At 43.2% G+C, this 23958-nt stretch overlaps 1 protein-coding gene and 1 long non-coding RNA gene across 3 annotated transcripts in view; one reads left to right on the forward strand and one right to left on the reverse strand.

Annotated features, from left to right (window-relative positions):
* LOC118098192 overlaps positions 1-23958 on the forward strand; it is a 36087-nt gene that overhangs the window by 8614 nt on the left and 3515 nt on the right. Inside the window, exon 2 of the long non-coding RNA XR_004694130.1 lies at positions 23409-23630. This is a non-coding gene — a long non-coding RNA (uncharacterized LOC118098192). The remainder of the gene's footprint in view (positions 1-23408; positions 23631-23958) is intronic.
* Positions 820-10079, reverse strand: tbx3a (T-box transcription factor 3a). Of its 2 annotated transcripts, none has more exons than XM_035141793.2 (7): positions 8942-10079; positions 7603-7870; positions 6830-6976; positions 5717-5793; positions 5067-5224; positions 3867-4510; positions 820-2776 (listed from the first exon to the last, which is right to left on the reverse strand). In XM_035141793.2, exons 1-7 carry the CDS (start codon positions 9331-9333, stop codon positions 2333-2335), a joined length of 2130 nt encoding a protein of 709 aa, XP_034997684.1. In that variant the 5' UTR covers positions 9334-10079; the 3' UTR covers positions 820-2332. The 2 variants fall into 2 exon arrangements, with proteins under 2 accessions (XP_034997684.1, XP_034997683.1); XM_035141792.2 differs by having other exon boundaries at positions 7588-7870.

The raw sequence follows: 23958 nt of genomic DNA on the forward strand, positions 1-23958 counted from the left end.
GGTGAGCAATAAGACGGAGCAATCGAGACAGCGTGTGTCATGTTTACACCTATTCACCAGCGCCGGGCTCGCTACACATTAACCAGACTATACACAAATAAAGATATGCTCTTGATAAACTCATGACTGGAGGTGCAATGTGGGGAGGGTCATCAGGGACTGGCACGCGGCCTGTCCAAGTTGTTTCACTCCGGGCGGAGAGACGCACCCATCAGGAGCGTCACATTCATCCATGTGGCCACTTTTCTTTCAAACTTAAAACCATTTATGCGTAATACTTTTATGGAAATATTACTTTTGGTGACTTCAAATGGCCACGTCAACATCTTAGAAATAAAGTTGCACCAAAAGGAAATATAGTCCAGATCACCTCAGGTAGGTTGGACTGCTTGGGATTAAATTCCAAATAGCTTTTTTTTTAGGATTTTAAAAGGTTATTTTCCACATTTCACCATCTCAAAATATCAACTTTAACCCAAATATTAAAGAGAGGGGTCTTTGCAACAGACGCCAGCAGGACTAATAATAAAACTCTCAATTACAGTGCAGGGCTTCGTGAATCCCAGGTATATATCACCTGTGTGGCTAAGGGGGTCTCGGGGGTCTGTCCCTCTCTGATCAGGCAGACATGGTTTTGCTGAGTTTGGGTACATAGGCCTGGAAAGACTCTCCTCTCGCTCTCATAGAAACCGTCTATTTGCTGGATGGTCCTAAATCAGCCAATTTAAAGTGGCGCATGCAGGCGACAGCTTCTGCAGCCAGCAATTAGTCCCCACATTTTATTATGGGATCAAGCGAGGAACACACACTAAAGAACCGGCATTTCAATATTATTTTATTGAAACTTTCAAGAACACGATGTTGATGTTGTAAACTAGACATAACTCCAATACAACATAACCCACTGACAAACTTAAGAAACACAAAAAGAAACCTTCATATTTTTTTCGATTATGCGGCACTTTCACGACCAGGTTCGCAAAGTAATTCTTTTTTTTCAATTTTTAATAGCAGAAAAATAGTCCACTTTTGTCACACTCCAACGACGCCTCCTTGTTTTTTTTTGTTTTTTTTGTCTTCTAAAAAAAAATTATAATAAGAATATTTTTTTTCAAGCCATTGGTGCAGTGCGTCGTCGCTTTTCCCATTCGTTTTGAAACAGTAGCACTTCACACACGGGGACAACAAGTGAAAATACAATGGCACATGAGTGTGAGTAACTATCAGTGGATATTTTTTTGAGGGGGGGGGGGAATAAAGTCCATATTTTTTAAGGTGGGTGGAGGGGGTGGGGGGTATAAATGCAGATGGCAACAAAGGATAATAGCCCACAAACTATCTTTACACAGGTATAACGACAATAAATTAAGAACAGATCCCTAGAAACAAACTACTCCGTTGTATTTACACGCAATAACAATATGAAATAATTACATAAATATTTTATATATCCCTATGTACACCTATAATCAATACTACCTTTCACTTCTTTTTTTTTTTGTATTTAAATTTCTGCTTCCCTTTGACATTTGGCGTAAATTCCGCATACCTGGGTCATGGATCTGTCCCAGAACAGCATGTCAATAGGCCTATTCTGATAATGAAATGGCATCTAGGAAAAAATAAGTCTTTTTTTTAAATCCTTAACCAAATTAAATGTGGTGAGTTACTTGTTTTTCGTTTTAATTTATTTAGTTTTTAAAAGTAACATTCGTTGGGGTTTTTGGGGGCATGCAACATTTGGCCAATATATCAATGAATAGTGTACAACAAAATACAGCAGTCTTTTCTATTTTTTTTTTTCTTAAAAAAAAAAAAAGGTAGATTAATCGATAGAGAATTCAAACAAGTCAAATCAATTCAGAGTGCATATTAAAAACACGTTTCTCCTCGTGTACAATAAAGTTGGGAGACGGGACACAGCAGCAACTTCTCCCAAATCTGTTAAGTCACACCCATGCCAACTTTTTCAGTTTCAATACTTGTACGGTATTCAAATGACAGGATAGAAGTGTTTAATTTAACAAAGAGAAAACAAAATAAGAGAAAAAGAGGGAAAAAATAGGAAACATGTACATATCGGATGTGTATTAACCAAAGTGCATTTCAGAAACTAAAACGTCCATCAGTTCAGATTTTTTTTCTTAGTTTTCTTAGTCATGAGAGTTTCAAGAGTGTCTCCCTACAGTTTGTCTTCTTCACCGTCAACACTTGTCATGAGAGAACAACAAAACGAGAAGAAGCAGGTGGTGATGGTGGTGGTGTGTGTGTGTGTGTGTGTGTTTTAAAAAATAATGATGACGATAATAATAATAAAAAGGGAAATCAAATCCTAGGGGGATCCGCTCCGTGGCCTGTCCTGATTCGAGTCCAGTCCACTGACCAGGCGCTGGATGCTCTGCAGCTCGTTGGCCGCGTCTTTCTCCGAACAAGTTTTTGGGGACATGGACACCGAGGATATGTTGGAGTGGCTGGTCACCTCCGATGTGGAATCCAGGGTGACAGCAGACACCGGGCTGGCCGGGACCATGCCGTCCCCTTTCAGGTCGCTCCCGCCGCCGGCCATGGAGGGCATGGCGGTGGTGAGCAGCGTGCTGTCCGGTACCGTCATGGGGAGGGAGTAGGGGCTGTACCTGAGTCGGGGGCGCACCGCGTTCAGGAAGGGGTGTCGGTGCACAGAGGAGGCGGCGGCGGCGGCGGACGAGGCCGCTGCGGCCGCTGCCATGTACGTGTAGGGGTAGTGGAACAAACTGCCGAAGGGGGACATGGCGAGGCCCTGTGGAGACAAGGAGAAAGAGAGTGAGCCTCTGAGTGGGAGCTGGCGTTAACACACAATACTAACACACAGGTCAGAGTAGGTTACACACGTTAAGCACAAAAAATGGTGGAAATGGAGCGGTTCTGCGTGGGGAGCAGCAGTTTCACCAGGCGCATGTATCGTGGAACAAATGCGTAAAAAAGTAAAGCTCCGGAGTGCTGCGGGCCTTACTTCCACTGTCCCATGTAAAGATTTTCGTCATGCATAATAACGTTAGTAATGCATCGTTACAAAGCCAGTGGCACCGTCTGACACTTGGCTAATGGACTCCAAAAGTTGGTCCAAAACGCAGATCTGATATGGGAAGTACAGACCCAGGCTCAGTGCTTCCATTCACACAGGCTTTTTCTCACAAATCTGCCCCAAACTAAACATATTCTGCAGATAAAGCTCACCCGGCGTGTAAACAGCTTTTGGTGCCCGTTCAAGAATTTTCTAAAATCTCATGCTGCAATCAAACACCGGGAGTTGCACTTGTGGGAACTATTCTGAAAAAAAAGGGGGCTAAACGGAAAAAACGACAAATTTGTTGTCCATAAAACATAATGTTGTTTCCCTCTCTGAGCCAATGAGGCAATTTAATACGCTAAAACACACCTAATGAGGTCCACATCAAAAAAGGAAAATATTGCCCAACACCTTGTTGTTGCAATGTGATCTCTGTTTGTGTTTAGGTAATGTTTCTCAGGCTAATATCTAAAACAACAGTGTAGAGAGAGGTGATCCAACTCGGTCTTTAACAGTCAAAATATAATCACCTAACTTAACTCTGAAACTCTTTGGCTAAATAAACAAACGCGCACAAAGACGCACATGCGCAAACTGACCCGCACACTCATTATCTCTGTCTTTCTCACACTCGTGTTTGAACGCACACAAACATGATGAGGAGGACATTAAAGGCATTTATATCTCAGACGTAGCCCATTAAATCTGGCATACAGTCTGCACGGGCCTCCGAGGCTTCAGTCTGCTGTGCTATACCACGCAACATGTGTTTAACGCAAAGCTGTGAGTACAGTCAGGAGCACAAGAAAACAGGTTTTACCTGCGATGCCAAGACATGTTGTTGCAGATGAAAGGGCAGGCCCGGCGCTCCCGTCAAGCTCTGCTGCGACGATGCCATGCTCGCCGTGTCCATGGCGCTCACCCCTCCCGTGGACACCGCTGCCAGTAGTGGCCCCATGCCCGCGGCCATGTTTGAGAACGCACCTCCCATGTTGAACTGACTGGGGTGCAAAAGAAACGGATGCGCTCCCCCTAAGTGGTTGAAGAACTGCTGTCCTGTTAGGCCTGTTGGAAATCCGAAATTATGCATGTGGCTGTGGCCCATGTGCGGACTGTCCGTCTGCACGCTCAAAGGCATAAAGCTGTCCTTGCTTATCGACCTGCACTCGTCCGTTTTGGGCTGCTCCAGGCTGGGGCTCTTGAGGTCTTCTCCGGAGCGGGTGGTGCTCGAGATGACGGTGATGGGGCTCTGCCGAGAGTCCGCCTGGCTTTTCTCAGTCCTGGGGCCGCTGTCCCTCACCCTGCTGCTAGAGTCACTGCTGCCAAAGGCATGTCCCTTTGCTGGGCTCGCCTCGTGGTCCTTCCCGTCCTCCGTGGTCGTGGAGATCTTGCTGGAGTCCGGACCATCCTTGGTGTGTCCATCTTTGCTCTCGTCGTCGCTGTCCTCGTCGCTGTCACAGAAATCTGCACGAAGCAGGAGAGGGGAGAAGAATATCAGTTGCCTGTATGCACATTGGTGAATCATGAAAATAATATCTCCCACTATCACACATATGCAGCTGTAGAATAAGAAATAGAGCTGCAGGACATTTATTTAGTGGCCAAACAGTCTGAGTCAGCTAAACAATACAACATTTAACCTTAAACGTCCATTACTTTCCCTAATATTTGAATATCTAGTAAAAAATTATGCACGTAGACGTTCATAACATCTTTTTTATTATGTGCTTTTGCAAATAAAATATTTTTTAGCCAACTGATATCTTGCTACTGTACATATAATATTCTCAATATTTAATGAGCATATTTATTTCTACAGCAAGGCAGCCAATGCAATTTACACACTGCACATGGGCAAAATATCAGCTCATATTAGAAGTGGTTCATTGGCCATAACTACTTTACATTCATAAAGTTTACTCTCACTCTGCATACCTCGTAAAAAAAATCTTGGCACAAAGGAAAATGTTACGACTTTACACACAACCTCTGTGACCAACTGTGGGGTCCGCCAGCCTACCTTTCAGGTGTGGGGGCCCCACGGTGGACACGGCGGGGGACGAGGCCTGGCCGAAGCACTTAAAGGACGCCTGCTCTCCGGAGGAGTCGTCTGAAGCCCCGTTCTCCTTTTTCTGCTGCTCCTCGTATGAGCGCATGGATTGCAGGGCCAGCTGTTTCCTGTGCGGGAGTAGTACTCATGTTAGCCCTATTACAGGAGGTGGCCACAGCTCGCAGGTCAGAAACAGTATCAGCAGCAGGGGGAATGGTGGAGGCTTATTTAGGCTGGAGACCTATAGGACTGGCTCACCTTTGCAGCAGGTGAGAATAAAAAAACTATTACAGTCCTATTGCTTTAGCTGGAGGCTATTCACAGTAGTTTGGCACATAACCCAAGATGTATATATCTTACAGTGTCAGGGTTTTGAGGGAAGGTATAATTCAAAATATTAACTGGAAACTGAAGCTTCCAGTTTCTGCTATATGACTTAAAGAATCACAAAGAACTCCAGCCTATTAAGGTTTTTTGATTAGAAACGGTGAAGAGCCAGACTCCCTGTGGGTTAATGTAAAGGCTATGACGCCAGAACACGCTGTCTGCACGTATAAATCTGAAGACATCTGGATTTTTTTTCTTCTTTTTTCTCTTCACATGCACTTTCACTGTCTTACCTCTTTTCCCGTCTCCCGTTGCCCGTGTCACGGAATCCTTTGGCGAAGGGATTATGGTCAATTTTCAGCTGGGTTATCTGCAAAGGACAGAATTGGGTGTAAATACCAACAACTTGGAATTTCACTTTCTGACACTGTTCTCATTCGGTCTCATTATTTTTTACAGCCTCAAGCTCTAAAGCTGTGGATAATTCCTGCAAGTTTATCGGTATTATTGTCTTCTGCAGGCTAAAGCTACTTCAGCATGCTTTTACAGGTAAAACACAAAAACAACAAAACGCACCAGAGCGCATGACTCCTCATTTTATCCTGTGAGTGAAATATACCCTTTTGGTTTTTTGTTTTCTTTAAAAAGTTTGCTAAACTTTACTCCCACACTTCCTCTCTCCCACCACTGGCAGTTTTTAACCAACTGCGCTTTGGAGGAGGTGGGGGGAGGTTTGTGCCATCGTTTCCCAACAATATCAAAGACTGGAGGAGATGATTTTCATTATTTTTATGTCTTACAGGGAATAAAACGTTACCATGCAGCCCAGCCTGACGCAACCAAACGTCCCTCCACCCCTTCCCTTCCCACACCACCCCCTTTTTTTTCATTTTCTCCATTCAACCGCACATTGTTGCCCCTCTTCTTTTTCTTCATCTCACAACCCCCAACCCTTTTAGCTTTATACACACACACACACACACACACACACACACACACACACACACACACACACACACACACACACACACACACACACACACACACACAGAAGCAGAGAGTGAGTGTGGGTCTGTGCCAAATCTTTTCCACGTGATTAAATAAAAGGAAGATAACCTGTATTACATTCCTCCGGAATTATTAATTTCCTACCGGAGGCAGCAACATCATTGCCCCCTCCTCATCCTCCTCTTCCTCCCACACCCCCCATTAAGACCCTCCACTCTCACACAGGCTCCAACAAATATGACATCTTTCATATTTTATGACAACAAAATGGTGCAGTGCAAAGGAAAGAGGGGAGCAGGCATGGCACGGACCAATACGCACGAAGCGTGCACATATTGGAGAACGAAACCAGCCCATGACGTTTAGCTGATGTGGGGGGCAACAGTCATTGTGCTTACCTTGTCGTTTTGATACGCAGTCACGGCAATGAAATCCGTCTCAGGGAAAACATACGTCCTGAAGGTGCTGTACGGGAGCTTGAGGATGTCGTTGGCGCGCACAATGTGAAACCGAGGCTGGTATTTGTGCATGGAGTTCAGAATGGTCTGCAACACACAACCAGGAAGAAGGAAAAAAGAAAAACAACAATAAAAAAAAACATTAGCGTTTTATTTATGTCGCACTGACATTTCAGTGCGGTCGTTATTATTCGCCCTTAGGCTGCATTACACATTTTCTTCAAATGTTAACTTAAATCATGCAGCAGGAGTTAAATCATTAGCAGGAAATAAATCTGATAAATGATTATATGCTATCAAATAAATGCAAATATATATATATATATATATAAATATAAATAAACATCCAGGGAATTATTTTGTGTTGAATGTACAAACATTTCTATAAAAGGTTTAAACAGTTTTAGCAGTGTGTAATTATATACAGGGTTTATATAGATCTACAGACCTACTTAATTGGGATAAGTAGGCCATAATAATTTAACATGCAGCTCTAAAAAATATCTTACAATAATGACATTTCAAATATTTTTTAAATGGTAAAATGTCCCTAATTAATAAATATCAAATCAACAAATATCATGGTACTTTACATGCTTCAGATAAAAATACACATGCGAATAAATACATCATGGACGTGCAACACATTTGGGTCTATGCTAAAAGGGTATTTTGATAAATAGGAAAATTTGACATACATTGGTTGAACTTACAAATCCATGCTTGTCCGAGATGTTGTTCGTCAGCTTGAGTTTGTGAAAATTGACGACTTTTGACATCCACTGTTCGCCAGTAGCCGGACTGTCCGGGTGAATGTACATCCTCTTTGGCATTTCGGGGTCGGCCTTGCCCGCCACCATCCAGCGGGAGTTGTGAAACTTGTACCTGCAGTCGTCGGCTGCAACTATATCCATCAAGAGAATGTATTTGGCCTTCTTGTCCAGGCCAGTGCACCTCACTTTGAAAGGGGGGAACATCCGCCTGTGGCAGAAGGAAGAGCAAATACACATGATGTGGTGGCAAAAATAAAACAATTCACCAATATGAACCAAAACATGGATAAATATATAAATGCATGTTTTTGTAATCTTAAAACCATCTTAAATCATGTAGTAATAGTTTAATAAATTCTGTGTTGCAGCCTTACTTGCCCTTAAATTGTCTCCTAAATATAAGTCAGCTGAAAAGGTGTTTACCATTCTGCATAAAATAATTAGACCCAACTCCCCAGCAGCGAGTTCTTCCTCCACTAAATCCCCAATTAGTATATAAGACCTGATTTTAAGGCTGTGTGGATGGTGTCTTGATTTTTAATCCCCTGAGAGGCTGACGCACAGACACAGCAGCCATCTTTGTATGAGCCATACTGTCACTGTGGTGATGGCGACAATAATCTAGTCAGAGCTGCACACACTCACAGTTGACATTTCACTGCATTAATCCGTCAACGTAAAGTTTTGACAAACCGGGCATGAAAATGAACAATGGGATTAAACAAAGCTTTAGCAAGCGAGGAAAAGAAAAAAACATCAGGACATTTGTATAGATCCACGAAGTTGGAGGCTATACTGTGATTTCAGGCTTATATACCCTTATAAATACTTTTAATAAAAATATATATATTATCAGAGCTAAGAGTTTATTTCCAATCATTTGAGCAGGTTATCTCTGATTTTGCAGGATGTGAACACAATCTCTATTTGTCACCTACATGTGAATAGTCAGTTTTTGTGATTTGTTTTTATGCTGTGGTGCAAACATATAATAGTGTAATTAAACCCATATCTTCATGACATATTTGGGACAAGTAAGTAGCAATAAAAGGGTAATTTAGCCTATTCAAATAAAGGTTTGAGAGCATTAAATGAAAAGAAGCTATTATCCAGAGATTCATACATTTAACTCCAAGTGGCACGTGTTCAAATAAATACCTATGCATGTCTATAAAAAATAAATGCATCCATAACTAGTTGTCAATATATAAACTACAACAGGCTTTTGCATATTAGATTTGTTTTTGTTTCTTGATGCAGACACAAAAAGTCTATTCACCTTCCGGATTTCGTGATCACCATCTCGGTGCCTCTCTTGTGGAAGAGCTCCCAAAGCTCCTTGGCTTCCAGGTGAACTTTGGGATCGTCCTCCACCTCCTCCTCAGGCTCCAGGGTCTTGAGAGGCCTGAGGTGGGCGGCCGCGGCTTGGTGCCCCAGCGAGGAGAAGTGGAGGCCGGTCTCCGCGGCTCCCATCAGCTGGTCCATGATCGGCTTCCCCAGGGCGCCCGGCAGGGACAGGGAGCCGCCGTGAGGGAGAGCCAGGGCCGGGAAGAACGGAGGCTGGTGGCCCAGCATAGCGTTCATGGCAAATTCCGGTCCCCGGTGATGTATAAACGGATGATATGCCATACTCGATCCTTGTATGATTGGATCTCTCATCAGGAAGTTCATCCAAGTGCAGGCAACAGATGTAGAGGAGTGCTGGATGTGGAGCACTACTTCTAACAGCAGGGACGGTTGCGCGCAAGGGGAAAATAAAAAAAAAGGAGGAGAAACTCAAATCTGAAGTTTTTTGGAAATTCCTCCTTCAGCTCTGCAGAAATAAGTATCCACTCTTTTTCTCTGACAAGTTGCCGTGGGAGTCTCTGCAGTCCTTTTGTGGAACTGTTGGTCAAAACTCTGCCCGGAGAAAGGCGAGAATGTTCTCCATTAATCTTCAGGAGTGCTGCGAGACCGATTTTCTTCAGAGGCTGACGCGCACCGGACACCTCTGCGCGTCTCGCTGGCTCTCGGACATTAGTCGAATTAAACCAACTCGGGTGAGTCACTTAATTGACCGAGGCGCATTCTTTGCTCTCCTGCTGCCGTTTTACAATATCGGCATTCCTGTTAAAACGCGTTCCCTCTTATTGGCGTCCGTCCTGCAGCGGCGAGGGCGACGTGTTGAAATATTTCGATAGCGCCGAATAATCCCGCTGCCTCCACTCGCTCCGGACATGCACCCTCACACGCACACACACACTTTATTCCTCCGCTCCCCTCCGCGCACACACACATTTCAGAGAAGGACGTGTGCAGAGAAAGGAGTCCGCTGACGGCCAGAGAGAGCGAGGGAGAGAGAGAGAGAGAAAGAGAGAGAGAGAGAGAGAGAGGTGGTAAGGTCCCAGCTCCGTGATTTTCCTAGCGCCTCTGTGGCCCATAGGGTTTCATACTGTATGGATGTGCTGCATGTTACGAGTGGCAGCGCCCCGTTTGATTGGCTCTTTGACGCTTTCGGACCAATTGTGTGGCTGCGTGGGCGTGGTTTTGACAGGTCGGGTGGAGGGGACAGACTTCAGACTTATAAAAAGGTGTTTGGGGAAACTCAAAGGAGCTTTGCCGTGAAAACACCACCGCTGCCTGAGCCAGTGTTGTGTGAATATGTCAACATCGTTACAGAAGTTGCGCTCTCGGTCGATCCCGTGCGCACTGGGGAGGGAGAGAGCGCGCAGGCGAGCCACAGCCACGCCGGGGAGCCGCGGAGCTCTGTCGGCGAGATGTTGTGATTCTTGTCGGGCTGTTGACTTCCTTGTCCCGTGGTCTTATTGACACACTTTTAATGTTGCGAGTGCATGTTTTTAAAATAATCATTCATAATAATAACATATATGGTTGAACCCTGGTGATATATATATATATATATATTTATTTTTTTATCGCCGTTGAAAATCAGCCAACATTTCCTGTAACATCCTCGTCTGAAATCACAGCTCAGAGAAATCTGATCGCAGGACTGGACGAGCCGCTCGATGATATAAATTCATGTAATGTTAACAACAATGTTACGACGCTCGATAATTATGATACCGACACTTTTATTTAATTATTTTCAGAATGATCATGAGTTGTGTGTTTATACATTTTCTTACATTGTCATCTTGGACATTTGCGCATATTCTGCTGCAAATCTTCACTCCCACTTTTTCCTCTGCTGTGATTCTATCCGTGTGAGTGAAGTCCGCTGAAAACACTGTGTGGAAATGTTGTTATCGATGAAACATGAAGCACTGATGAAGCCTTTTGGACGAGATGTGGATATATTATCATTTTGCCCCTGAAACTATGGCGTGAAATAAAGCCTGATCATCACACACCACAACTTCGCACGCAGAGGGCAGAGACTAAGAGGATGCGTGCACTGGTGCCTTTTCCACATCAAGACTCCTATTAAAAACTACATGTTCAGTATCATGCCCGTCAGATAAATACACCACGCTCTCCTTGCACAACTGCCTCTGGGAAACAATTCAATTTCACTCCCAGTCTGCAAAGTGACAGCTGCATACCCTGGGCCAAGTGTGCGTTATTGATAATACAAGGCTCATTTTTATTATTTCTGTCCGAGCAGTAGATTTTCGTATTTCTGTCATAACATCAAAGCACCTCCAGGTCTGCAAACAGTCGCGTTTTATCACCGCGAATCCGTAAGAAAAAGACGCACAGATCTGCCGAAACAGAAAGTAGAAGCGTGCAAGTGGCTCACTTGCACTATTTGGCTGAAATAATATTGCTTTTGTGCAAAGCTGTGCGCCCCTTTACGCACAGAGTCGGGCTGCAGGGCTCCTCAGAATGCTATTTAACCACAAATTCACAAGTAAACACGAGAGTCGTGTCCAGTCAGCCACCTTGGACAAACATTGACCATCAATTCTCAGTCAATTGTCTGTCTCCGTGGATTCAGGCGGGGACCAGAGCCGCCGTGGTGGATCTCAAAGTCCTGGAGGGCGTCCCTGCAGGGCGGGTCGTCACTAAAGAAGCAGTATAAGGCCCCATACACTGAGTTGTGACAATATGCTCTCCTCCTCCAACATTAATGCGTCTGCCAAGTGGTCAAATCTGTTTCTATCCTTCCAATGGTGTGTTTGTAACATTTAAAAATTGTGATGGACTTGTTGGTCACTGTTTACGGAAGCCTGTGTCAAGTGTGTGTGTGTGTGTGTGTGTGTTTTGGAGCTTGGAATAATCAGTGAATGCCTTAGGGCTCGTATTGGGAGCCTCTGTAAGCATTAACCTCAAATGAATTCTCATGCATGCAAGTATTAGTGAGGAGCCACTGCTGACATGTTGGGCAGGTTTCGCTCACTGCAGTTCAATTGTGGTCTATCATGATGTGAGTTATAGTATCACGGTGCCCTGTTCACCTTAGATTTGGACGGATGACAAGGTTTTGTCTTAGAAAAGCTACTCTAACACCTGTGGGTGTCAAAATATGTGTATATGTACCCACTAGTGTTTTTTCCATGCGGGGAAGATGCACAATTATATTCAACGTATGTGTTGCATGTTATTGATTTCCTAGAGAAAACCTAATGTGATATTTGTTGATCAGCTACTGCAACATCTGACTGAATGACATATAGCTAACCCTTTACGTGCATAAGCTCCAGAAATTGCACGGTGCTTCTTTCCACCAGCCTCCGCGGGGCCTTCCATCCCTCTCTTTGTGTGACTGAGGTCAGGCCTGTGTCAATTACTGGGGCTTATTCTTCTTTAAACACTCGGCCCCATTAGCAGCACATTTCAATTTAGCAGAAGGTGTCATCAAATAGGAAGCAGTGTTGACACGGCGGCAGCCTCTCAGTCTCTGCGGCCGGGCCGGCTTCATTAGCTAAGCAAGTAGAGAATGGTCAATACACTATATAAACTTTTACAGGGTTAGGGCTCTCAGGGAGTCCGAGAGGCTATAAAAAGGTCTGAGCCGAGCTGACACCGCTGATTGATGAAGCCAACTTTGTCAGCGCTTCCCTTTTATACATCGACAGAGATCACGCATATCAAAATCAAAAGGGGCAGCGTATGTGACGGGACAGGCTCTAAAACGTCTCCCCTCCACGCGTGTGGGTGGCTGGCTTCTGACAGTTCAGGGTGACGGCTTGTGTTTTAAACTTGTCTAATATGTGAAAGCATCATGCTGTAAACACTCCACACAATCTCCTCCTGCAGATTGTGTGGAGTGAAGTAAAATAACGTGTTTTGAGACATTAGCTTAAAAACAGCTCTTTTCATTTGGTGAAAAAATAACTTGCAACCCCCCTGTGATTTTATGTCTTTTGTTTTGACTATTCACTCCCTTTGCAAAACTTCAAATATTATCAATGCAGAAAACTGCTTTAAGGTCATGGGTTATAAAGCCCCAATGCCCCAACTCCACACAACAGCTATGCTGTGTAGGTTCATTAAGCAAAGCTTCAAAGACATTCCTGGAATTGATCACGGAGCTGCAAGTGATGTAATGTATGCTGTCCTGTTTATTTGCAGATTGTTAATGATAAGCAAGGACAGACTTGGTGGCACCGCTCCTGAATGGAGGAGATTGTCTGGTGAGAGTCGTCAGCCCTAACACGACGTGATAGGGAAAGGAAACATCACAAGATTCGTATATTCAACTAATGACTCCGGACTTCATTATGGACATCTCCACAGAAGGGGGAGATGTTCAATAACGACTTTCTAAATGCAAACCGTTTACCTCAAAGACTTAGGTGGGGCTAAAAGTGATCGGCTACATTTATATTGCCCCAAAAAGGGTGCGGATTTTAAAATGCACTTTTCAGAATAACACGCATGTTTTTAGTCAATTGGCTGCAGGAATGATAAAAGTCTTTACCTGTTGATGAATTGTCCCTGTCAGGCATTCGTAGTCAAGTCAACCCTTGCTCTCATCAATTCCTGCTGCGGCAAGTTATAGGTATTGATGAAAAACAATTTTAGTTAATTAGGGGATGTGCTTATTGATGGCGGCCCATTGACTACAGATTGACAAGGAAAATGGCAGCGTGCTGGGGGGACATTTGCTCCCGTGGTTGAGGTTGTTCATCAGCAGTGATGCAAGCTCATGGCTTTTAACTTAGTAGTTAAAGGAAGAGGGAATTGAAAGGTGAAGAATGGCATCTTTAGCTTTTGATCCATTATCTAAATAAGGAAATATAAGAGGCTCTGATCTTTATCTCTATGAACAACACACAGAGACATGACACAAAGTTTAAAAAAACAAGCTGATTCATTCATAAAATTATAGTAGAAATGAGTGTCACAGATATAAACTCATAAAATATTTAGTAAATGTACCATGATCATAAATTAGACCTGACCTAAAATGTAATAAGACAATTATTTTATACATGCACAATATTATATACATATAGGTATTTTACAAAAAACACATTTTGTAAATCGTAAGAGTTGTTTATAAATGAAGTTGTTTTGCACTGTCAGGAGCAGAGGCCCAGTAAACACCTGCCTAATCGTCCCTCTTCACGTAAAACAGGCTCTGCTCATTATCGCCTGTTACTGTAGAATAGACTGAGGGCCAAACAGCTGCTTTTCAAAGGTAGATTTGCACTTCTAGACCAGTGTACAGGCATGCATCACCTGTAGAGCACAATGCAGAGGATTTGTCTGCTCGGCCCCGTAAACAGCCGCCCGGCTTTCTCGGCAGCTCCAAGCTGTGCGATCAAGATGCTGGTGGTAAACGCCTCAGATGTGCACCATGTGTCAGAGGTCTTTAGCTTGCCTTACGTGCCACCACTCAGCAACACGAGAGATAAGCATCTCTCCCCTTTTCTATTCTGAGCACTTGAGAATCTTCCAGAGGCCCGTTTTGCATGCAAAAAAAGCAAACAACAGAAAATGGGAAGCAGAAGAATCCTCAGGTTATTTGTCATCAAGTTAGCGCAGTATAAATACGTTCCTGCTCTGGTTGGAAGAGGCACTGGTGAGGGATAATTTTGGGTTTGAACCAAAAATGGGTTTGGGTTTACACAGTGCAGTGGGCATACAGGGAGGCGCCCTAATGTGGGTATCTGCTGTCCATTTAGCTTCCCCGCCATTGGCACCGGCTTTGCACTGCTTTGACTTTACGGTCTCGCAAAGTAACAAGGTTTTGCAACTGAGCCCAAACTCAAGACCCAGTGCTTTTAAGAGGAGCATGGTATAAAGCGGTGCATTCCTCCACCGAGGGAATCTTGGGCTAAGGGGTTAGGGTGGCTTCTCTCTAGAGGTTAAGTGGGATAAGTGTGTGGCTCATGTCAACCCCACTACCCCCCCAATAGTTTCTGGAAAATTTGCAATGGGGTCAGATTGGATTACTTGTGTTTTGGTATTTACATGGAGACAGAGGGCTTTGAAATGGAAAACCATAGGCGGAAAAGCAAGTGCCATGCAGTCTGAGAGGCTGGGTAAGAGAAACCAGTGCTGATTTCCACTGATGGGACGGTTGAATACATGTCTTTTATGTCTCTCGGCCCCCACAATCACAGTTTGTACCGGGGAGTGGTGATTGGGGTAAATGGATCAAGTGCAATGCCAATCTTTAAAAGTAAATCCACGCTAAGAGCCGTGATAGACATTCAGTAGGAAATAAGGAGGTTTCAAGGCTTTGTGCTTATATGCTCACAGATCTTGGCCTGTGGGGACTGTGGCTTCAAGGGAGCTCCTTAAATGCAGTTAAGGAATTTTGCAGCACAGTTATGCTACATAAACAGCAGTACACCCATCCCTAAATGACCTTGTAAAAACTCACTGAGGTGTCAGATCCCCTCGAGGTATAGCAGCCAGGTCCTCCTGGATTAGTGCCTCGGGTAGGCCGTCATTTTTCCTGTTGGACCTCATTGCCGACCTGCTGGGAGAAGTGTTTTCAGCAGGATACTCCAGCCACTCCCTACAGGTGCTGTGTGCAGGTCTGATCCCATAATCCACCTATTTCAGTGCGGATTTCACTGAACCTCGTCCCAGTAGGTTTTTGTTTGACTGTGTTCAGGTTAAGGATTGGATGAATAAATAAAGTAGTAAAGCCTAATGAAACAAGAATTTATCTTTTTTTTTACACATTTCATCACCTATTAAAATAGCTTTAAACATGTGGTGGACTTTATTAAGAGGTACCTAATAATTTGAGCCCCTTCAGAAAACTTTGGGGAATAAAATTCTTCTTTGCTAATTAAACATTTGATGAAAAATCCAATTTACTTATAAATGCATCAAACCCAGTATTTGCTCTATATGAGGGAGTGTAGGTGAATGTTTATTCTGCATGGGGAAAAAATCCTTCAAACTTTATTCACATAATTGTCATATTCTTCTCACCGTTTCTGTTAAAACAGAAAGTGTGTTTTCTGGTTCTTTCTGATGGACTCCAAACATTTTAGATATTATTTGTCTCACTTTACTCAGATGCTGCTTAAAGCTCAAAGTCTGAATTTCATGCACACTAATAAATACGTGCAACAGGTGTTAAATGTTTATGGAAGCTCTTCATGTGCGTAAAACCTTTGCGCTCTGTCACAAATGTTTCTGTAACTTCTCCGGGCTCCTGTTTCTCCCCCCCCTCTCTCTGCTCCTGCTGAAACTTGACCTCCAGTTTCTGGGTGAATTAACGGTTTTGTCAGTAGCGAGAACAACAATTTGAAGTGTATGCGGCAGGCTCAAGCGGCGGCAAAGTTGAGTGCGGTCAATTGAATCTCCCACATGCTTCTCTGTCTGCGCAAAGGATGGACCCCTCTATTAAGAGTTAAAGCCATTACGCCTTGTAAATGTTTGCGCAGAACTCCTCTGGGTAGGAGTCCTACGTGAACATGATATTGGAATTAATGCTGTACTTGTATTAGTATTTGGAAATACTTTTACACATTTAAGAATAATTCATTAACTTGTTTCTTTGCAGCCACTTTGTCAGTTACAAAATAAAAGTATAATTTTATTTTGCAACTTTGAGGAAAAATATATTTTAATCCATGCCTTTGTTGCAGAACTGTACATTTCAATGTTGGACTTAAATCTGAATTTGATCCAGCAAATTAATAATGTTTGAATTGACTGTGTGTTTACACTGGAGGCAGATTAACTTGAAGTTAAGTCTCTTTGCTTTGTGTTGTGCGTCAACAGGTTTATGTGGCTTGGTGCACACACATATGAATGGGGTGTGTTCATTTAAAAAAATAATACTCTACTGTATTTCCAGTTCGCCTAATAGTCTATTATGTTTGACATAAAACTACCAGTTCGCCATTTTATACTCTGCACTCAGCTATATCCGCAGAAGTGGAATAAAAAACCTCTTTCTTTAGATCCATTATGAGTTAAAGACAGATTTGGACCCACCTTTTTTCCTTTCATTTTTTATTAACTGTTTGCCCTCTCTGGGTTTTTTAATGTTTAAATTGCAAGTCGTCGGAGACTTGTGACATTTTGAAATACGAGTGCATGGTCGCATTTACTAAGTCAGACAATACACGAAAACCACATGAAAATCAAAATAAGTATGATGCGGTTAGGAGCCGTGCTTTCATTTGCTGAAGTACAGATGTTTTGCATAAAAGACATTTTTGGAAGGGGGTAATGATGGGGAGTATTTGAACGTAAGTTGAACCTGGTTGGCTTAACTCAGCCTATAGGATTCTACAGTAAACTGGAATAAAGCACGAAAGAGGCGGAATCTGTGCAACAGTTGCATGAAGTAGTCCACGCATGTTTTCCGACGAAAAAAAGAGGCCTGTGTCCCGTTGAAGGTCATATATGTTTATAGGCGCCTTCTTAACTTCATTTTAATCCGGTGTAACATTTAAAAGTGGATTAAGCAGGTTATTTCCACAGTAGTCGTGTGAGGATGTAGTTAAAACTGTGCGTAAAATTGCGTAAAATGAGGATTTATTTTTCAAACCTGCAGTAGATGCTGTTAACACCTGTTGAGTTTACCTTTATATGTTAATTCAATATGGACTTTAAAGTTTGTTAATTGTGACTCATTATAAATGTTCCATTTGTGTGAGTGCGCGCTGAAATCCAAACACATCCCTGCAGTGCACACACCGAGTGGACACAAGCACCCACCACGCAACCAACCAATTAAAATACGATTAGGAAACATCTTAGTGTTCCAACCGAGGGCAGTGAAAAAGCCTGTAACCTTTCCTCGCTGAGGTCATCCACCTAATAAGATCCATTGCCTATAGTGAAGCCGCAGACCTTCACAAATGCTCCTGGCGACCGAGTGTGGCCCCGGAGACCTTTGGCATACATGGCGGTTTAATTGGTCACTGTATTTATGAATAAGGTGGGATTCCAGTTAATTAGTGGAGAAGTGAATATGATTGAACATTATACGATTTGCTCCCGGCCCCCAGTTTGTTAGCGCGGATTTGGGATGGATCAGCTTTTGTGCGCGACAAATGAGAAGTGAGTAGCGTGGTGCCGATGCACAGTGTCGTTTTGTGGACTGGCGACAGTCTCGATTCATGGGAAAAACTTAAAGGAGACCCGCGTTATCACAGGACCTCATTATCTCATGTCTGCAACCATCCTTTGGGAGCAATCCCTAATCAAGAGTGGCACAGACCTACTTTGTGGAACTTTGGTATAATAGCCCCTCTCTCTCCCTCGCTCGCTCTCTCACTACAAACACACACACTTTGCGTGACGTGGGGTGCCGCATGACAATGTGGCAATGTGATCGTGGAATAGGTCTATACTCGAATCACCTTTGGGCATGAAAAAAATGTTTGCAATAATTGCACCCGCGAGTTTTCACACATGGATGCCCAAACACTTCCACAGCTCATAGACCTGCACATGAAGCGGGATTAATATGGTTATTTATTATTAATAGTAACGCTAAATGCTGTATGTTCTTCATTGGAATAAGGAGTTTTCCAAAAGCCATTATTTATTTTAATTGTAATAGGTTTTTTAAGTTTCTTGGAAATAAGTTAAATTACTGGTTAAGTAATACAAATAGATTTTTCATTTTACCCACGGGGCTTCATTTCTTGCTTTTCTTATTTAGTTAAATCAAATTGGTTTTTTTACTCCCCAAACCGTCACTTTTATATTGTCTGTTGTCTTTTCCCTGCACAATTTAAGTGCATGACAGTGACAACACTCACACACACACTCACACACACCTCCGGGGGGAGTTCCCTTGCCGCGCGCACACAGCCCACGAGACGAGAGAAATGGTTCATTTACTTGACCATAAACCATTTATTTACCTTCAGGTGAGTGTCGCGGTGAGTGCGCGAGTAAAGATCGCAAGAGAGATTTACACCTGTCTCTCGTGCTCAAATAGAAGCTGCAGCCTGCAGAGATGGCCGCTGGAGCCAGCTTGTCTGGGGCTCTGCTAGACACCCCCACCTCCTCCACCCCCCAACCACCCCCTCCTCCTCCTCGTCCTCCACCACCACCACCACCACCACTGTGGATTAAAACAACATCATAAAAAATGACCATCAACGTGCGCACTGTAAACAGATTATTCTCCTCGGCGCCTGGCGCACACACTCAACGCTGCAAGGGCAAGACGCGCGTCCTGCAGCAGCAGCAGCAGCAGCCATGTGTTTCCAGCAGCTACACGGTGGCTGCAGTGCTCTGTCATCCCCCCACCCAGACATTTACGCACACACACACACACACACTTCTCAGGACACTTCCCGGTCATGTAAATACTGACTTCTTACAGGGAGGCTGCACGGGGAGAAGAGGAGTCACAGTCCCCACAGAGCGTATGCGTCAGGGAAGTTTTTGTACTCTGATACTTTAGAAAACTTAATTGGTACAAAATCTCACATGCAAGCGTGAACTTGAAAACGACGAATGTATTCCATCGCGTGACCTACATTATAAATAAACTGCACACGCACATATGGACGAGACCAACTTCACGTGACCCCTATTTTACCTGCCGCTGCGTTCCTTGATGAGCGTTGTCCATTAGAAACTCTGCGTTTATGACTGTCGTTACAGTTAAGTAGGCCCATGGCTGTTTCAACATGTTGAAGTGGCCTCGAAACACTGTTGTCTCTCATTTTTCCCCGGAGTAAGGTGCGTGCGTGAAGTCAGCTCCACAGCCTCTCAACCTGGTGAAATCAATTCATCACATTGGGAGCAGAGACGCGTGTCATCATTTCTTCATTGCTCCATGATAATCAGCCCGGAGATCTCAGGTTTTCAGTCTTGTCCTGCAGCATTCTCCACCGCGCTCCAGGCCCCCCTCTCCTAACGTGGATGTGTCTGTACTTTCTCCTGCGTTTAAAGAGCCTGGTGGCTTTGTTCACATGCAGATAGCAGCAGGTATTAAAGCCTGTAAGGTTTCAACAAGTTACACTTTAATTAAAATGGTTTTCATGATTTTAATCTGAGGTCATCAAGGTCACTTTTAAATGATCTGATTTATTAATGGTGGATTCATTAAAGTTTTGCCCACTTATATTTACACACAGTAGTATAGTAGTTAAAATACTCCCTTCTACCTATGTTGAGATAAAAATAACTCAAATACAAAATAATACAAAGATTTCAGGGACAAAATGTTTGGGGGGAAGAAAATCAACAGGACACCAACAAGAACAACAGCACACAATTAAAAATGTCTACTCAAAATAGAAACTCTACAAAAGCCCATGTCAGTTGCAAGGACACACACACACACACACACACACACACACACACACACACACACACACACACACACACACACACACACACACACACACACTGGTTACTCTGTTGGCCTGAGAACAGTCAGGGTGTCTAGTGGTCAGCCAGTGAATTTCATGCCCTATTGATGAGAGTAAGCCCCCCGAGGGAGTTCACTCTCACACTGTTACATCGGCAGTGTGGAGGGTTCTGCCTGATTCCTACAAATTAAAGGCTGTCAACGTCCACATTAAGCTCGGCTCTTCCGCCACTATCACGGATTTTATGCAGAGTTTTCTAGTTTGTCCACTTGTCTTGTAGCAAATCTGTGTAACCTCTTTTTCTGGCCTGTCTTTTCTTGTTTTATGTGGTGACTGCTCGGACTCACAGATAGAAACGTTTGCCCCCAATTCTTTATTTTTAAAATATGGGCCTAGACACAAAATGGGTCACGGGCCCCCTTTTTAGTGGCTCTTTGTGTGACAGCGTTTGGATGAGCCTGGGTCACGGAGGCCAGAGTCATTTCATTCAAATTTGGTCTGAAGTTTACAATCGTGATTTAGTGTGTCCCATACAATCGTTTATTTCACTTAATGTCATTTAGATAATTTAGGTTTGGATTGTGCCCCTCAAACGTAAGACAATGGTTTGCTTTGCTTTCCATTGAATCCAAAGAAAAAACTCCCGGGTTCAAACACACTGAATAAGCATGATTGATTATTTGCTGAGTGAGCAGGCATAGGTCACGATTATTAGTCTCCTCTGGTAATGGAGGAGCTTTTAGCTTAAATACCGATATGTGGACGTCGCAAACTGTAAATTATCCTGGGAGATTCAAACTTGGGTTTTGTTGTGAAATCTTCAATAACGGTTTAATAGTTCTATCAATACAAATGCATCCCTCTGTCTACTGACAGCTAATGGATAAATTCAAAAAGTACGCCCCTTCTCATTTTCTATTTTACTTCTATCAGTGACTCATTCAATCATGCAACTCAGCCTTTGACATGTGTATGTTATTCTGAGAGGGGGGAGGTTGGTGGCCCTCGTGCAGCTCAGAAATTGTAAAAGGAAGCCTCCCATCTAGTGCGGCCATAAGGGAATACAGAGAGGGAGGCGGCAGGAGCAAATCGAGAGCGGTGATTTCCAAAATGGCTCGGCCATTGAATGACAATAGCCAGGCCCCTCGGCTTGTCTCTTTTTTTTCTTTCACTGCTGCAGACTACAAAAAACTAACATAATAAAGGGGGCAGAGAAAATTACCAAATGTGATTTATTCTGATTTGAACAAATCACTTGTGATGTAAATATGGCAGGAGGGGGATATCAATAGTAACCATATTTTCTAGTTGTCTGAAATTGGTGCCTTCTTTGTTCTTTGCGTTTCCTTGTGGCCAAAAACAGGGGTTTGGGGGGGGGGGTGTTCCCCATCAGTGAATATTTTGCAACTGCTGCTTCTTCCCTGTGGAATCCCTGACATTTTTTGTCAGTGAGCGTATCTACACTGAAGTTCATATTTATTCTGGTAGATAGTATTTGTTAAAATGCATCATTCAAGCATTTTAAAGGAGGAACTGACAGAATGACACAGCTTTGGGAGAGTTTTGAAGTAATGAGCTGTGTGAAATGGTGCAGAAGATGACATATAAAGAGCTGGGTAATTATTGTATAATTGAATATTAGTCAATCTAAATTATTTAAACACATGTCTTAACATTGATTATTGTCACTGAATTAGAATAATATGCTAAAACATTTATAGCAGAAGAGATACCTTTCTCCAGGTCATGTAATTTCTTCACTCGCAGTATTTTTTGAATTGTTATACGAGATTTGGTCCAATTTCTTATTTTCGGTGAATCCAGTGCCGGTGTTTCCAGTTCAACAATGTTTTCATCATTCCTCTAATATACGGCAGAGTCGGTGAGCAGCCCTACATACTCTCTCATCCGTCAAGGAAGATGGGGGGGGGGGATTTTTTCAATAAATAATTCACCACTGATAGCCAGCCCTAATGCTTACATGAACAAATCTCTCAGTTACAGCCATCTTGGGAGTAAGCCAGTCCGAGAGCATACTTAATAAACAAATACAGGGCCTGACAAGCTCTGGTTTCACCGATGTCTCTGTGAGAGGAGAGTATTTGAAGACAGTCGGTGAAACGACATCCTTTCCGCGGGTGAAGGTTTAGGGGTCAGGTGTGGGTTATTGCTGCAATGGTCTCGTTGTATTGTTACCGCTGATCCTCTGGATGGATTTATTGTCTGATTTACACAAGGCATAATTTCAATCCCAAAATTTGTTTACGATCTGTCACCATTTAGCAGGAGTTAAATTACAAAGGATTGTATCGAAACATTGCATAAAATACTAATGAAGAAATAATCTCATTCATGGACACGGGTATATCTCATCTGTGCAGAGGAATCAGCTCTTTGATCATGTTGCCCTTTGTGTCCACTGCTCGGACCAGGGCTGAGTCAGTATATCACAGCCTTATATCGACCACATGTTTGCTGGGACTAGAAACACGATCCAGACATGACTCCTCCAACCCAGCCCTTTGGGTAATGTGTGTGTGTGTGTGTGTGTGTGTGTGTGTGTGTGTGTGTGTGTGTGTGTGTGTGTGTGTCTGTGCAACATCTTCTCACGGAAGTGTTCTTGTCATACACTACAAGCAGACACCACCTTATTTTTTTTTGTAGCACTACAATGGATTTGTTTTTCAGTATTTGGGGCTTATGGTTATCATCATTTTTTTTTTTCTGTGGGCCATGGGTTAATTTCCGCTGCATCCTGCTTGAGCCAACATGGTCCACAACAATTTGTTCATTAGGTATAGATAGAAAACATGTCATTTATTTATTTTTTACAAATAGGTACAAATTTGCTGTGTATGTGTGTGTGCACATCAGGTCTGTGAAGGGACATGGTCGTTGGCCAGCTATGTTGCTTCTCTGTGCGTCTGCTTCAAGAGTATCTACATGAAATATTCAAGGTCCAGTGAAAATTGATCTGCTCATCCGAAGTCTGTTTCTCTTTCTCTCTCTCTCTCCCTCGTTCTCTCTCTCTCTGACCAGATCCCCGTGGAGCTGCCTCGAAGAAGGATGCTAATATCACATATCAGTTAGATGACCAAGTTCAGGGCCTGCACAACTGCTGCAGCTACAGCGCCGGAGCTTGGATCAATGGAATACTGCTGGGGATACACTGGACCACACCCACTTACTGATTAGACCCTCTGATTGGATATCACATGGATGTCTTGACCACTGCCATGGCTTTCATGCAAATTGATAAAGGTAATTTAAGTCCCTTAAAGTGAAATTTGATTTGCGTTAAGAGGTTCTGCTACTTTTCCCTTAATGTATAATGGTTGTGATTAATAGCCTGGGAGAAATATTATCAAGTGTAACGGTTTAATGTATCTCCTCAACTCAATTAGTGGTGCTGCTGTTTGTCATCTGAGTTTATTGAAAGTATTTTAGGCAAGGGAAAGCTGATTTCTTCCATATACCCTCCACTCCACTCCAAATTGAAAGCTGTCCTTGACTTTAGCCCATTACCATGAATCTGAAAATACAGCCACAAAAAACACAAAAACAGAAACTAAAATGTTATCAGCAAACA

Source organism: Hippoglossus stenolepis, chromosome 18 (assembly GCF_022539355.2).
Source record: "Hippoglossus stenolepis isolate QCI-W04-F060 chromosome 18, HSTE1.2, whole genome shotgun sequence".
In the NCBI taxonomy this organism is placed as follows: Eukaryota; Metazoa; Chordata; class Actinopteri; order Pleuronectiformes; family Pleuronectidae; genus Hippoglossus; species Hippoglossus stenolepis.